At 53.5% G+C, this 14,944-nt stretch overlaps 2 protein-coding genes and 2 pseudogenes across 2 annotated transcripts, besides 10 other annotated features; 1 reads left to right on the top strand and 3 right to left on the bottom strand.

The window, feature by feature from the left end:
• Positions 1-2,676: part of a sequence feature (heterozygous, Esmeraldo-like haplotype) that runs on past the window's edge.
• Positions 2,677-3,421: a sequence feature (areas merged during assembly that could not be assigned to a particular haplotype. This can correspond to areas where the two haplotypes were merged or to regions with more than two copies in the genome that were merged during assembly.).
• Tc00.1047053507957.160 (mucin-associated surface protein (MASP), putative) lies at positions 3,262-4,125 on the top strand (the record flags this gene model as incomplete). The annotated part of the gene is made up of 1 exon (XM_814454.1): positions 3,262-4,125. One exon carries the CDS (start codon positions 3,262-3,264, stop codon positions 4,123-4,125), a length of 864 nt encoding a protein of 287 aa, XP_819547.1.
• Positions 3,422-3,623: a sequence feature (heterozygous, non-Esmeraldo-like haplotype).
• Positions 3,624-6,009: a sequence feature (areas not merged during assembly with more than two copies in the genome that could not be assigned to a particular haplotype).
• Positions 6,010-6,297: a sequence feature (heterozygous, Esmeraldo-like haplotype).
• Positions 6,298-7,237: a sequence feature (areas merged during assembly that could not be assigned to a particular haplotype. This can correspond to areas where the two haplotypes were merged or to regions with more than two copies in the genome that were merged during assembly.).
• Positions 7,238-7,562: a sequence feature (heterozygous, Esmeraldo-like haplotype).
• Positions 7,357-7,391: a microsatellite.
• Positions 7,563-14,944: part of a sequence feature (areas not merged during assembly with more than two copies in the genome that could not be assigned to a particular haplotype) that runs on past the window's edge.
• Positions 8,200-9,471, bottom strand: Tc00.1047053507957.150 (mucin-associated surface protein (MASP), putative; the record flags this gene model as incomplete). The annotated part of the gene is made up of 1 exon (XM_814453.1): positions 8,200-9,471. One exon carries the CDS (start codon positions 9,469-9,471, stop codon positions 8,200-8,202), a length of 1,272 nt encoding a protein of 423 aa, XP_819546.1.
• Positions 10,189-12,576, bottom strand: Tc00.1047053507957.140 (annotated as a pseudogene).
• Positions 13,824-14,666, bottom strand: Tc00.1047053507957.100 (annotated as a pseudogene).
• Positions 14,354-14,460: a sequence feature (GA-rich).

Raw genomic sequence — 14,944 nt, 5'->3', positions numbered from 1 at the left:
GTGCGTTTTAAACCTCTAATCCCTCTTCTGTTCTCTTTTTTGCTTTTGGGGGCAATCACTATGGAAGTTTTTTTCTTTTTTACTCTTCCCTCTTTTAATTGTTTCTTCTGCACTCTTCCTACGAGGGGTGCCGTGTGTTTCCCGCCCAACTGCTCCACTCACACACCCACCGACACGCTCATGACGACGGCCCTGTGCGCCTCGCCTGCTGCACGCATGAGGAGGGGCCGCGACGAACGGCGCGCTGAGGGAGCCGTGACGTGTGGGCGTGCGACGAGGGTCTGTGGGGCGGAGCACACATTTCTTTCCCTCTTGTTTTGTTTCTTTGCGGCCAGGGCGGGCAGACACCCGCAGCGCCACACACACACACACAGCCACACCCTGCCGCTTTAAAAAGGAATTTTGCTTGCTTTATTTGACTTTCTCACTGTGTGCGTTTTTTTGCGCCGGCAGTCCCTTCGGTGTCGGCCTCGTCAGCATTTCTCTCCCCTCCTGATGATTTTCTTTTGCTGCGCTCACTCCCCCGATGGAGGGACGCGACTGCCGTCGTGTCTGCGTGCTTCTCTCAGTCCCCATGCACACACACGAGTGACTGTGCTCTGCGGGCCGCACTCACGCGCCGATGAGAGGGCTGAGGGGAGCAGCAACACGCAGATGACCCCATGAAATATAAACGATGTGCGGACACGCAGAGGGTCAGACGGTTGAAAGACATTTAAATACCCTTTTAATTTTCTTTTGTGGGCAAAATATATGCAGACAGTTTGGTGTGGCCACACGGCAGCCAGACGGTTTTTAAATTCGTGTGGAACAGTAATGGACGATTTCTTTTTCATTTATAATTATTTTGTGTGATGGGGTTTATATAAGACGAAGGAGAAAGATCTTTTGTTTTAAATAAATCTTGTGTGGATTGCCGCTGCTGGGGCTGCAGTGCAGTCGTGAGTTTGGGCGGTCTTTTACTCTTTATTTCCGCCATGCACCTCCGCTGTACATTTTTGTGCGTCTCTCCACATACTCTGCTATCTTTTCTACTTCTTTGCTTTGTGTTTCTGCAGGCACACACAACCACACACACACACATAAGATGCTCATTGCAGTGGATTAATGCTCCTTTTGTAGTGCATGCTGGCAGTTGCGTGTGGCGGCTGTTGTTTTTTTCCGTGGCCATGAGGAGAAGGGAGGAGGAGGGAGTGCGCAGCCCGAGTCTCCTTTCCTGCGGGTGTGGTGCACCGCGTGTGACTGCGCTGAGTTGGGCTCCGTGTCCCATTGAGGGCGGGATGGCTGGAAATTTTTTTGCCGCGTCATGGATGAATGAGGGTTTGTTTGCTCCGTGTGGCTGGTGTGGTGGGTGCTCGCTCCGTGTGCGTTGTGTGGTGGCCGCGGGTTTTTGCCATTTCCCTGGGGCTGTAGAGATGAGCTGGGAGGAGACGGTGGTGGATGTCTTCTCCTCCTGCATGGTGGGTGGCTGCTGGCGTTGTGTGCCTTCCTTGCGTGGATGCCGTCTCGTGGTGTGTGAACTGTGCGGCTGGGCCTGCTGCCTTCTCCTCATGTTGTCTGCTCTCTCTCTCGCTGTATCCGCTGTGCCCCGTCCCTCTCCCTCTTGTTGCATTGTTTTCCCTCTGTCTCACCGATCAGCTGATTGGCTCCAGCGACTTCACTACGAGTGGTGACGATGGTGGTGACGGCGCCGTGTGGTGTGCGCCGTGTTGTTCCTTGCGCTCTTGTGCTGCTTGTCTGAGTGCGTGACGGCTGTTGGGAGTCCTGGAGATTTATCTGGTGATGTGGATGCGGTGTTTGTGCCGGTGGATGTGTCGTATGCTCCGAGTGACGGCGGCCTGAGCTATCGCGTGCGTGTGTGTGTGTGGGCGTGGAAGAAGTGTTCTGCTGCCAGTGCTGAGGCTCAGCATGAGAATTATACTTTCAGTGGCTTTGATGTGCGCATGCATGGCAGGAATGGTGAGCTGGGTGCTGTGTGCCATGTGGCCAATGCGGTGCACACATGTAGCAACTTTGCTGCCAGCTGTGCAACGGAAGAGGAAGGGGCCACCGTTGCCTTCACGATGAATGTGGCGACACATAAATACGCTGGCCCTTATGAATTGTGGCGGCGTCAATTTCCTCCGATGGAACCATCCATCCGCCTGCACGGAGCAGCGATGCTGACCGGACGGGCATCTTTGAGTTGCCGCCACCCCGTGAAGGGAAGGATGTCACAAAATCCGGTGGGACAACTGCGCCGCAAGTTAATGCTGAGCCGTCACGTCAACACGAGGATTGGCGACAGTCTGCGGCGGCTGACGGACCCAACACCGTCGATCCGAGTCCCGCATCCAACACGGCGACCAACACGTCCGAGAAAAAGCTTGAGTTTGCCAGCAATCCGAACGAAGTGATGGTCCCGAATGCATCCAAGAAGAGGCCTTCCTTTGCCAACGGTCCGAGAATATTAGTGGCGCTGAATGCATCCGGGATCATGTCTGTCACTTATGGCGGCAGGGAACACGTTGCTGCGGATAACACGGACGAGGTGAATGAGCACGACGCCACCGGACACAAATCTCTCGTTTTAGAAAATGGCGTTGCGGGCAGTGGATTTGTTGCTGAGGGTGATGCGGGCGAATTGAGTGAACGCAATGCCTCGGGACACGAAAACCCCTATTGCGAGAATTCACCGCGCAGTATTCCGGGAGCGATGTGAGTCCCGACGACTGCTTTGCCCTGCTCAACGACGCGAAATTGACACTGCGAGAGTTAACTGTTGACGGCACTGTGCGTATGTGCGTGTATTGGGCGTTGCTGCTTCTTCTGGGATTGTGTGGAGTTGTGGCGGTCTTCTGAGCCAAAGAGTGTGGAATTGCGACTCCTCACGGAGAACATGTGCCGCGTTCCCCGCGTGTTTTCTTTTATTATTTTCATTTTGCTTTGTTTGTTTTTCTTGGAATGATAAGTATCCTTGCTGTTCCCTTATTTAATGGTCGGTTGCTGCACACTGTCATGTGTGACGTGTTTCTCCCTCTACTTGTTTTGTTGTTTGTTGCCCACACGCGGTGCCGGCCTCACTGCTGTGCGTCCCACGGACTGCACGAAACGATGATTAGAGGAACAGGCCGGATGTCGCAATGAAGTGTGAGGGATGTTGTGTGGGCTGATGCCGTTTGTGACTCTGTGTGGTGTAGCGACCGTGTCTCCTTTTTTTGTCCACCCTGCGTTGACGGGGAGTTAGTTTGTGCTGAAGGCTGCACGCAAGTGACAGGAGTGATGGCGATGATGATGACTGGCCGTGTGCTGCTGGTGTGTGCCTTCTGCGTGCTGTGGTGCGGTGCCGGCGGCAGATGTGATGAAGCGGAGGACACGGCAGTTTCTGGTATAGGTGGTGAATCTCCGCTGGCATCAAAAGGAATTGAAACGTCTCCAGAAGACACCCAAGAATTAAGACGTGGAGCAGGAGGTGTTGAAGGAAATGTACCTTCCACATCTTCAGAGGATGAAGTTGAAGAAGGTGAAGATGATGATGATGATAAAGGGGGGGAAGATGGAGAAGGAAAAAGAACAGAAAGGCAGAGTGTACAAGAAGGAACAGCTGCACCAGAGCCAGGTTCCAGGGAAAATAATATAAGTGGGAGTGATCAGGAAAAGAACCAGTCAATTGCACCTGCAGGGGACATTTCTCCTTCCGGCAGTCGGGAATCAAATGCCAATCCTTCGCAACCGGAATTTGAAAAAAAGAATGACACCGGCAAAAATCCATCTGCAGTAGAGAATCCACTCACAACAGTTAATGGAGAGAACAGACTGCCTGGGGGCATTGCGGGTGGAATTCCTCCACCACCTCCAGAAGACGGTGTTAATTCCCGCGAACAGGATGGCGAAGACACCATGAGTGAAGGCGAAAAAAATGTTCCGTCGCCTGAGACCGCAGCCACACCACAAAGCCACCGAGACAAAGGCTCAGAAGGGACTGGGGAAGACACAAAAGCAACGACAGTAACCGCCAATACAACTGATACGACGAATACACAAAACAGTGACGGCAGCACCGCGGTCTCCCACACCACCTCCCCTCTTTTGCTTCTTCTTTTTGTTGCGTGTGCGGCTGCTGCTGCGGCTGCAGTGGCCGCGTGAGAGTGAGGGAGAGAGAGCCATGCACCGCCCGCACACACACTCGTCTTTCACTCACTCTCTGTGTGTGTCCCGTTGCATGGACTCTCGCCCTCACCTCATCCCACGAGGCACACACATAATGTGCCCGTTGTATATATGCATGCACACCCATGCATGCCCGTTGGTGCTCTCTTTTGCACCACACGCACCGCTGGCGTCCTGCCTGGCTGCATGGGCGGAGCACCGTAACTGTTTTTGTTTCCATTGCATTGAGTGAGCGACCTCTCTCTCTCTGTGTGTGTGTTTTGCTTTACGGGAGCAATGAGAGTGTGTGCGCTGGTCGTCCCACGCTTCGGCTTTTTGTTTTTTTTTCAGTTGTTGTTTTACTTGTGTTGTGGTTGAGTGCACCCATTACCCTTGTTTTTGAATTGGTGGTTTTTTTTTATTACCGATGCGTGATTTTTTTTTTTTTCTTTTTTCTTTCGTTTGGAGAGAGTGTCAGTGTTTCTTATCCTTGTCAAGTCATTAAATGTTTTCTTTTACGTACAGCATGTGTCGGTTGATCCACGTCACCCTACGGTCTGCAGTGCTGCTGGTGCTTCTGGTTGTGATGATGTTTGATGTGCCGGCGGGTGCTTTGCTGCCAGCCTGACGTACTCCTGCTCCTCGGACAAGGCGATGCGTGCGGACAGGGAAAAGTCGATCCCGGCTGTGGTGAGGGACGTGCCTTTTGGATCTGAGGGTGCGTCGCAGACATGCACCGTCATTGGGAGGAATGGATGGGCGCCCACCCGCATCAATGTGTCGACAAGGGACCTGGATGATACCAGGAAGTATTGCAGCTCGGAGCGGTATTGCGCAATGGATTCATTGGTGACAATTGCGAGTGTGAAGATGACGTTTTTCTATGCTGTGAAAAGGGAAGTATTTGTTTCGTTATACTTTGCTGCCACTTTTCGTTAATGGCCTGCGGGCTGTCCGTGGCGATGTGGCCAGTTTTTCCTTTTTGAACGATGCTGTCGTGCGAGAGGGTGTGTTCCCAAATAGTCGGATGCTCAGTTGTCGAGGACGGGTGCATTCCCACAGCGTGTGCGGCAGGGCCTCCCGTGGATTGTCGGGGGCTCAGCGGCTGGTGGGGTTGCAGCAGAGGAGTGGCTGAAGGGCTATGGCTGTCATTGGAGCTTGCAGAGGTGCGTGGTCCGTTTTTTGCTCGTTGATACGCTTGACATTTTTGGTGGTGACCTGCGCTTGAGGCACTTGTTGGGGAGACCGTGGAGCTGTCGCAGAATCCACATGTGAGGCCTTCTGCAACGATTGAAGTGCCAGGGTTAGTGCGTCGGGCGTGTGCCTTCATATTGTGGACGGACGAGAAGACGCTGCTGCAGCTTGGGCAGGGCGACGTTGATCCGCTGCTCGTCATTCTACGAGGAGGTGCCGTGGACACGCCAGGTGGAGGTTCCAGAGGAGGTCCGGGCGGTCCTGCCTCCTCAGTGTGAGGAAGGGACGGCACCACCGACATAAAGGGTTGCTTGTGATCTGCAGGGCGCGTGCCGGTATTTCGACGAATGGGCAGGAGGACGTCCATCAGCCGCTTGCTGGTCGGCAAGGAGTGGCGGTGCTCACGTCGGGAAGATGTTCCGGTGGAGGCAGAGCACAGACGCGGTCCCAACAGCACCGCAGCACAGCCGATCCCAGAGGGCAGGGAAGTGGCGCCACCATGCCTCGGGGCATCACAGGCCTGGGATCGAGAGGGCACCAAGCTGTTTCGCACGGACCTCTAGCAGAGTAGAGAAGCCACGGCGGAGGGCATGATTGCGGTCCTCCCGTTTGCGGAGCACTTCAGCTCGGGGCAGGCTGCCGCTGCAACACACTCGGCCTGCTACATTCCGTCCGTCCAGATACATGTGGGACTGTCACGGCTGCCGCTCGCACGGTGCCTCGGTGCATCTCCAACCATGTGATTACAGCAGCCAGAGGCGTTGCACACGCCGAGGTGGAAGCATCACAGTCAGCTTCACGCAGGGAAAAAAGCATCATGTTTCCGTCGTGGCAGCATGCCTGCCTGTCGCGGGATGCCGTCCTCCGTCCCTGCAGTGTGGGATGGCAGATGGTGGTCCGAGTCCATGTAAACGGGTGGACGCCCAGTGGGAGACACACAGTGCGCGTTGCGCAGTCACTTCGGGAAACGAGACACTGCGGCCGCTGATCCGCGTTGCCTGTGCCGGGTCGTCGGACAGCCCAAATTCCATGCCGGTTGGGGTGGCGGCGAGGTCCTCTCCTGCCGTCGTTGATGGTGAGCAACCGTCCCGCAGCTCATGATGTGAATTCAGGCCGCAAATCACCGCTGCGGGGCCTAAGCGACGAATGTTGCTCGCAAAGTGAGCGGCGTGAGCCATTGCCGTGGGAAGGCTGCAGAGGGTCACCGCGTACATGCTGGGGCAGGCCGGTGGGCACACGCGGAAGGCGGTGGTCTCCACGCAGTTGGTGCCACAAGCAACAGGCGCTCGCACGGCAATGTGTGGCGCACCAAGAGGGCCACGCCACCGGCACGACCACTGCAGGCCTGGTGGAAGTCACCGCAGCCAATGAGCCTCGTCGCTGGGGCACTCTCGTGCCGGCACTCCTGCAGAAGAACCATGCCGGGATGGTGCTGCGCCAGTCGAGCAGCAGGGGCAATCCCGAAGGGCGAATGGCCTGAAGTTCTGAGCTGCCAGACAACTAAAAGGCCATCCTCATCGGAGCTGCGGTTCTTGCGGACACCACCGCAGCGGGTGACGCCGTCGTTTCCCCATCACGCTCGCAGCAATGCCCTGCCACAATCACTCCCACAGAGAGACAAGGAAGAGTGCGTGGATGTGTGCCGAGAGAACAGCGACTGTCATCGTCAGAGGAGGCCATCGTGGCACCGTCCGTCAGTCGTCAGCACACAACGAGCAACGCCCGCAACCGGAAGTGCAAAAACAGAGGGGAGAAAATGACCCCAAGAGCAGGCAGCACCCTCACACATGGCGGGCATCGTGCGGCCACGTCATCATTCCAGCACGGAACGCAAGCCCACGCCCCGCTGTCGCCAAGAGCATTCATGCAGACCACTGTGCAAATACTTATGTGTGTGATGGAGAAACGGAAAAAAAGGAAGGAGCACAGGGAGGCACATCAACACAGCAAGAGGCACAGCTGGATGGCAGCGATACATGCGGTGCGGCCCCAACCTCAACAATCACACACGGTGGCAGCACACACCCATCCACAAAAACAAAACAAAAGGAAAACAAAACAGAAGAAAAACACGGCGGCAGGGTGTGGCTGTGTGTGTGTGGCGCTGCGGGTGTCTGCCCGCCCTGGCCGCAAAGAAACAAAACAAGAGGGAAAGAAATGTGTGCTCCGCCCCACAGGCCCTCGTCGCACGCCCACACGTCACGGCTCCCTCAGCGCGCCGTTCGTCGCGGCCCCTCCTCATGCGTGCAGCAGGCGAGGCGCACAGGGCCGTCGTCATGAGCGTGTCGGTGGGTGTGCGAGTGGAGCAGTTGGGCGGGAAACACACGGCACCCCTCGTAGGAAGAGTGCAGAAGAAACAATTAAAAGAGGGAAGAGTAAAAAAGAAAAAAACTTCCATAGTGATTGCCCCCAAAAGCAAAAAAGAGAACAGAAGAGGGATTAGAGGTTTAAAACGCACAAATTAATAACAAAAAAGTAGCAAAAAAATTTAAAGCAAACAGGAAAAAAACTAAAGAAATTAAAGAAACAAAAAAAGACGAAGCGTGGGACGACGAGCGCACACATTCTCTCATTGTTCCCGTAAAGCAAAACACACACACACAGGGAGAGATAGAGAGAGAGGTCGCCCACTCAATGCAATAAAAACAAAACAAAAACAGTTACGGTGCTCCGCCCATGCAGCCAGGCAGGACGGCAGCAGTGCGTGTGGTGCAAAAGAGAGCACCAACGGGCATGCATGGGTGTGCATGCAATATATACAATGGGCACATTATGTGTGTGCCTCGTGGGGTGAGGTGAGGGCGAGAGTCCATGCAAGGGGACACACACAGAGTGAAAGACGAGTGTGTGTGCGGGCGGTGCATGGCTCTCTCTCCCTCATACCCACACGATCGCCACCGCAGCCGCCGCCGCACACGCAACAAGAAGAAGAAGCAAAAGAGGGGAGGTGGTGTGGGAGACCGCGGTGCTGCCGTCACTGTTTTGTGCATTCACCGTATAAGTTGTGTTGGCTGTGGTTGTTTTTGCTGTTTGTGGTGCTGCCTCACTGAGTGCTGGAACAACGTTGGTATTGCCAGTTTCAAGGCTGTCGTGTTGTTCTTCAGAGCTTTGAGCATCATCCTTATCTGCCTTATTCTGGACATGATCACCGCTGCCACTTGTAGAGGTAGATGAGGTTGTTGGTTCTGCTGGACTGCCGGTTGCTGCATTCTTCGTCGAATCCTCTGTGTCCGTGTCATGGCTGTGCTGCCCTTGTGTAGCATCCCCTGAAGGCTGTTCCGGTGCTTTTGATTCCATTGTTGGTCCTGACGGCGTGGCTTCGTTCGTTATTTTTTTTGGATTCTGTGAGTTTTCTTGATCAGGTAGTGGGCTTTCTTCACCCTCTGATGATGGTAGTAATGGTGGTGTTGTTTCTCCTCCATTATTTTTACTTTCGCGAGACCCGGTTTGTGCTTTATTTTTTTGTTTTTCTCTTCCTGTTTTTTCATCTTCTCTCTCTTCATCATCGCCCGAATTATTGCGAGGGTCAACATCTCCTTTTGTCTCTGTGTCCCTGGGCAATTGTTTAACGCCGGATGTACCCATCGAAGAGGGGTTTTCACCAGAACGAGTGGAAGTGCTGCCAGATGAAGAGGACAATTGATCGGTGGTTTGGTCTTGGGACTCCCTTGGCTCTTTGCTGCCGGGATCCAAGTTATTTTTTTCATTCCCTTTTTGGCCAGCCATAAGTGACTGCCTGTTTTCATCACCTGTCCCTGGCACTCCAGGCCCAGACGGCAGGGATGCTGCTCCTGCACCTGCAGCACCCTGCCCTCCTCCTGCACCAGGCGCTTCATTGTCCCCACTACCAGCCAGCAGACTACTAGGCGATTTTCCTCCCACACTGTCCAATGGGGCATCAAGACTTTCTAATTCTTCTCCTTCTCTTTCCCCAGCTTCAACCGCCTTTATTAATCCCATTCGGGTGGAAATCAACCCGAAATCCGCCTTCAGGCGCAGTCCGTTATTTCCTCCATTATGCGTGTGCGTCAAGACGTTCCCATCACCCTCAACGCAGCGGTTGTCCCTTGCAGCTCCAAAAACAGTGAGGCACCACAGCACGCAGAGGGCACACACCAGCAGCACACGGCCAGTCATCATCATCGCCATCACTCCTGTCACTTGCGTGTAGCCTTCAGCACAAACTAACTCCCCGTCAACGCAGAGTGAAAGCAAAAGAGAAAAGAGAGACAAGTCACACAGCCACGTACAGTGACAACAACAACATCCCATCAACACCATGAGGCAGCTGGAATCGGTGCGATTGCAAACAACACACACCGCCCTGCAAACCAGAATCCAAAAAGTAAAGACGCACAACAACAGAGTTGAGAGTCCGGAAGAGCTCCCAAAAAGTAAAAAAATGAAAAAATGATCAGGCACGACTTTCATTTCATGTGCCATGTGGCACAAAACGACCGTGTTTTTGTCTATACATATTGCCTGCACAAGGAAAAACAATAAAATCAAAAATAAAACAGATCTTACTGTTCCACCAGCACACAAAACACTCTTCACACTTCATTGCAGCATCCGGCCTGATCCTCCAATCCTCCTTTTTTTTGTGCAGTCCACGGCACGCACAGCAGTAAGGCTGGCAACGCTGTGGGCCACAAACAACAAATAAAAGTAAGAAACACGTCACCCATTGCAGTGTACGGCGATTAAACATCGGAGGGAAAAAGAAAAAGAAGGGGTGCTGACTATCCCATCCGTGCAAAAGCAGCAGCAGACAATAGCAATGAATCATTTAAATAAAGCAGAGAAAACACGCGGAAAAAGCGGCACGTACTGTCCATTAGAAATCGCACAACCGCATTCTACGGCTCATAAAAATGCCAATTCCCCACACACTCCTTGAAGTAAAGACAGAAAATGCCCAAGGCACACACCCATGGACGGCACCGTAACCAATTCATTTTGGGAACAATAAAACAGTAGAGCCATTGACATCAGTGGTGCTGTTTCCCGCGCAAAATTCCCCCTTGGCGGGCAGTGGCACCGCTTCCCCCGCAGCCGCGTCAATGCCCGGATCCTGTGGCAGTTTGGCCGCAAAATTCCCGGGGCGCGATGTCGCTTTTCCCTCCTTGCAATCCGCTTCAGTCTGCTTGCCACGCAAAAAAGGGGCATCTGTAGTTCCTGCCTGGTCAGTGGGCGGTTGCACAGACAGACATGCGTCAGCGTCACCTGACTGCAGCCTGAGCCACTGCAACCGTCACCTCCAACGTAGAAGCATGAGACGTCGAGCAACTGCGCCCCACGTGTAACTGTCGTTGCTGAGCTCCCCAAAGTTTTGCCACCCACGCACACGGTGCCCATGCCGTTGTGGAGCACGAATGCCACCCGGTACGTTCTCTCCAGCCCGCAGTTCCCGTGCTGCGCTTCTCCCGCCTCACCGTCAAACGCCACCTCCCACTTATTGTCCGCCGTGACTGACAGTCCCACCATCCTCACACTCCCAGCGCCACCCACAGCAACCATAAGGGCGCTGCCGCTGCCCGCAGGAGCCGCCCCAATCGTCGCCACAAGAGTAAAGTCCTTGTTCACAATGTGGAATCGTTGATTCCGCCACCGATTACCCATAGGCCACTCTGCCCACACCCCAGGCCCCTCAAACGTCGCACCGCCCTCAACCTTCGTTGCTGTCCCAATCGCCGTGGCACTCGCCGCGAGATATTCGTTCACCCAGCAATCCCTCTCACCCTCGTTGGACAAATATCCGACCAGTCCATTCGTGGGCATAGGAGTGCTGCAGGCACCGTCGGATGCGGTTCCCTCTTTGCTGGTGGAAGTGCAAGGCGTTGCGACGTTCTTGTCGACTGCATCCCAATTCCTCAGCGCAGTCTTTATTTCATCCAGCTGCTCAGTGAGGTGTGCGAGTACAACACGCCCTTGTCCTGCATTCCACTCGTACAGGGCAAACAGTTCACCGCCCTTGTACTGCAGGGTATCTGCGTTTTTGAAAACACCATCAGCACATAACAGTCCAATGGGGTAAAATCGATTCATATCAGTCATATAAAGACGCAACACGCTCGTGGCTCTCCGAATATTATTCTGCCTGGGAAAGGCAAACAGCATTACACTCCTCCCCTCGATGGATGCCGTCACGATGTCGAGTCGACCACCAGTCGTAGCACTCTTCAAGGCCTCACTCAAGACATTCGAATGTGCTCCGCTAAAATCCATCCATTTCTCCCCATTTCACCGGAATCATGCACTTTCCCGTCATGGCCCCCATGCGTGGAGGCCATGAGGGGTTTTCCCTCCCACTCAAAGAGATTGGGATCAGCGCAATCCCGTCAACAACACCCCCCGTAGGGAACCCCCAATTCCCGCCACAGCCCTTCGAATGGATGATGTTGCAGACTTTTGTGTTGTCCCCCTTCACAATCACAAGGGAAAAAACACAATCGCGGTGCCATTCGCCACCACGCCCCTGCCGCCAATACCCCAGAAACCATTCCATGACTTCGCTCGTAGCTGACCGTCAAAAACAGCCTTGGAAAGTTTCCCAGCACCCCACGTGATGCGTTTGCCCACATCGTTGGAGACCAACAACGTCACCCAAAACAGGCACAAGCTCCCACCTGTGTGGAGTTTACAAAATCGCGCTGGCATTTTTCGCAGGAAGGCGTTCCACAGGCAGAAAAATATTGCCGTCTTTCGTCAACGCCTTGGGACCGTTCAATTGAGACGCGTGAACCGCCTCTTCTCTTCGTTCCACGGCAATGACCGTCCTCCAGTCCGTCACGCTCTCCGCTGCGATTCCTTTCGTCCACTCCTCCCGTGTAAAACTCACGTACTTTGCCCAAATGCCAACACTGGCACTAGAAGGGACTCCCTAATTGGCCTTGGCAATACCCACAATCAAGCCATAGTATTTCAAAAAGAAAACGGCCAATAAAGAATTTGAAACCATTTTCTCCATAGCTGTTGCCTCTCAAATGCGCCAGAAGACACCTTCGTTTCCCGCCATACAAAAATGACCGTAGGCTTTGGATCACTCGCCTTCTTCGCATGCGCACCTCCAGTGCCACAGCACACCATCACAAAAAGGAGGAGGAGCAGCACCGCAGAAATAAACACACGCCGCGACATGTTGGGCCTCTGCGGCTCACTCTCTCTTCCTTCCCTCCTCCTTCCGCTGGATCCGGTCACGCGGCGACGGTTGTGTGTGCGGGGTGCCTTCACTGCAGCAACACGTGAGACCATAGAAATATGTGTGTGGGCGGTCTGTGTGATGTTGTTCCTTTCAGAGCCTTCGAATTTCACAGTAGCGTTTAGCGCTTGCTTGTTTCCTTCGTAAGAGTGAAAGAGAAAAAATGCCCACAAAAGAAGCACAACAGTGAGCACCGCCAATCATCCACAGTGAGTGGCACCATCATCCCCGCCGCAGTCACTCCCAACAACAAAAACTCACGCACACAGACACACGGAACAGGAGATGAAAGAACAGTGCACCGGGAACACACAGCGACTGCCACCAGCAGGAATAACGGCGAGTTTGTCATTATTTACAAGTCAGCACACACCGAGCAACACCAACACACACAAAACAACCAGCAAATTACAAAAGAGCACAACCGCCCTTCGCAGCACCCACGTGCTGCCGCGATTCGTTTTACTTTAGTCCCTACTGGATGCCGCTCCTCCGCCAGCGCACATCACCCCGCACAGCCAAAGAATATCGGCAAATCCACAGCGGGAGAGACACGTCAGCACTTGCAGCTGCTGGAAAAAAATTAATCCACACTTGTCCCAGGCAAACTCAATGCCACCCAATCGACCACACACCAGCAGCACGTCAACAAGACAAATCGCGAGCTCAATTCAACCCTCTTAGCAAAGGCCGCCGCAGTCAGAATATTGTGCGTGCGTGCGTTCTCAGCGTTCACTCAGCTCCACGGCGTGTGCGACATGGCATGTGTATGTGCTTGTACTTGTGTGTTTGTCAGCGCCTATGCATGCAGAGCAGCTGTGCGCCACAAGAGAGTCCAAAGAAAGCAACGGCAGAGAGATACTGATAGCACACACGCAAATTCCTCATATCATCACACACGCGCAGTCTGTGAAATGGGTGCTCTAAGCTACAACACAAGTAAAACATTAAAAAAAAAGCCAAAGCGTGGGACGACCAGCGCACACACTCTCATTGCTCCCGTGAAGCAAAACACACACACAGGGAGAGAGAGAGAGAGAGGTCGCCCACTCAATGCAATAAAAACAGAAACAGTTACGGTGCTCCGCCCATGCAGCCAGGCAGGACGGCAGCGGTGCGTGTCGTGCAAAAGAGAGCACCAACGGGCATGCATGGGTGTGCATGCATATATACAATGGGCACATTATGTGTGTGCTTCGTGGGGTGAGGTGAGGGCGAGAGTCCATGCAACGGGACACACACAGAGAGTGAGAGAAGGACGAGTGTGTGTGCGGGCGGTGCATGGCTCTCTCTCCCTCACTCTTACGCGGCCACCACCGCAGCAGCAGCCGCACACGCAACAAGAAGAAGAAGCAAAAGAGGGGAGGTGGTGTGGGAGACCGCGGTGCTGCCGTCACTGTTTTGTGTGTTCGTCGTATCAGTTGTATTGGCGGTTACTGTCGTTGCTTTTGTATCTTCCCCAGTCACTTCTGAGCCTTTGTCTTGGTGGCTTTGTGGTGTGGCTGCGGTCGCAGGGGACGGAACATTTTTTTTATCTTCATTCGTGGTGTCTTCGCCATCCTGTTCGCGGGAATCAACACCGTCTTTTGAAGATGATGGAAGATTTCCTCCCCCAGGCAGTCTGTTCTCTCCGTTAACTGTTTTAAGTACGTTCTCTGCAGGTGTATTTTCGTCAGTCTCATTTTTTTTTTTCTATCTTCGTTTGCGTGGGATTGGCATTTGATTCCCGACTGCCGGAAGGAGAAATGTCCCCTGCAGGTGCAATTGAGTGGTGATTTTCCTGATCACTCCCACTTATATTATTTTCCCTGGAACCTGGCTCTGGTGCAGCTTTTCCTTCTTGTACACTCTGCCTTTCTATACTTTTTCTTTCTCCATCTTCCGCCCCTGCATCTTCGTCATTATATTCACTATCTTCTTCTTCATCTTCATCTCCTGCAGATGTGGGAGGTAATTCTTCTTTAAGACCTCCTGATCCATTTCTAAATTCTTGCGTGCTTTCTGGAGACGTTCCAAGTTCTTTTGATTCCAGCAGACGTTCACCACCTATACCAGAAACTGCCGTGTCCTCCACCGCAGCACCGCACCACAGCACGCAGAGGGCACACACCAGCAGCGCACGGCCAGTCATCATCATCGCCATCACTCCTGTCACTTGCGTGCAGCCTTCAGCACAAACTAACTCCCCGTCAACGCAGAGTGAAGGCAAAAGAAAAGACAAGTCCGCTACACCACACACAGTCACTGCACAGTCACAAATGATAGCGGCTTGCACAGACCATGGGGCAGTTGGAATCAGTAAAAGGCAAAACGCAAACACACAGCCCGAAAGCAATAATTGATCAGCAAGAAAAAATAAAAAAAAAAAAAGGCTGCATCGAATGGCCCCAGTGCGCATGCACCAGCACACAAAAATGCGTC

This window comes from Trypanosoma cruzi, genomic scaffold (assembly GCF_000209065.1).
Source record: "Trypanosoma cruzi strain CL Brener 1047053516579 genomic scaffold, whole genome shotgun sequence".
Lineage (NCBI taxonomy): Eukaryota > Euglenozoa > Kinetoplastea > Trypanosomatida > Trypanosomatidae > Trypanosoma > Trypanosoma cruzi.
This window is presented reverse-complemented; position numbering and strand designations above follow the sequence as displayed.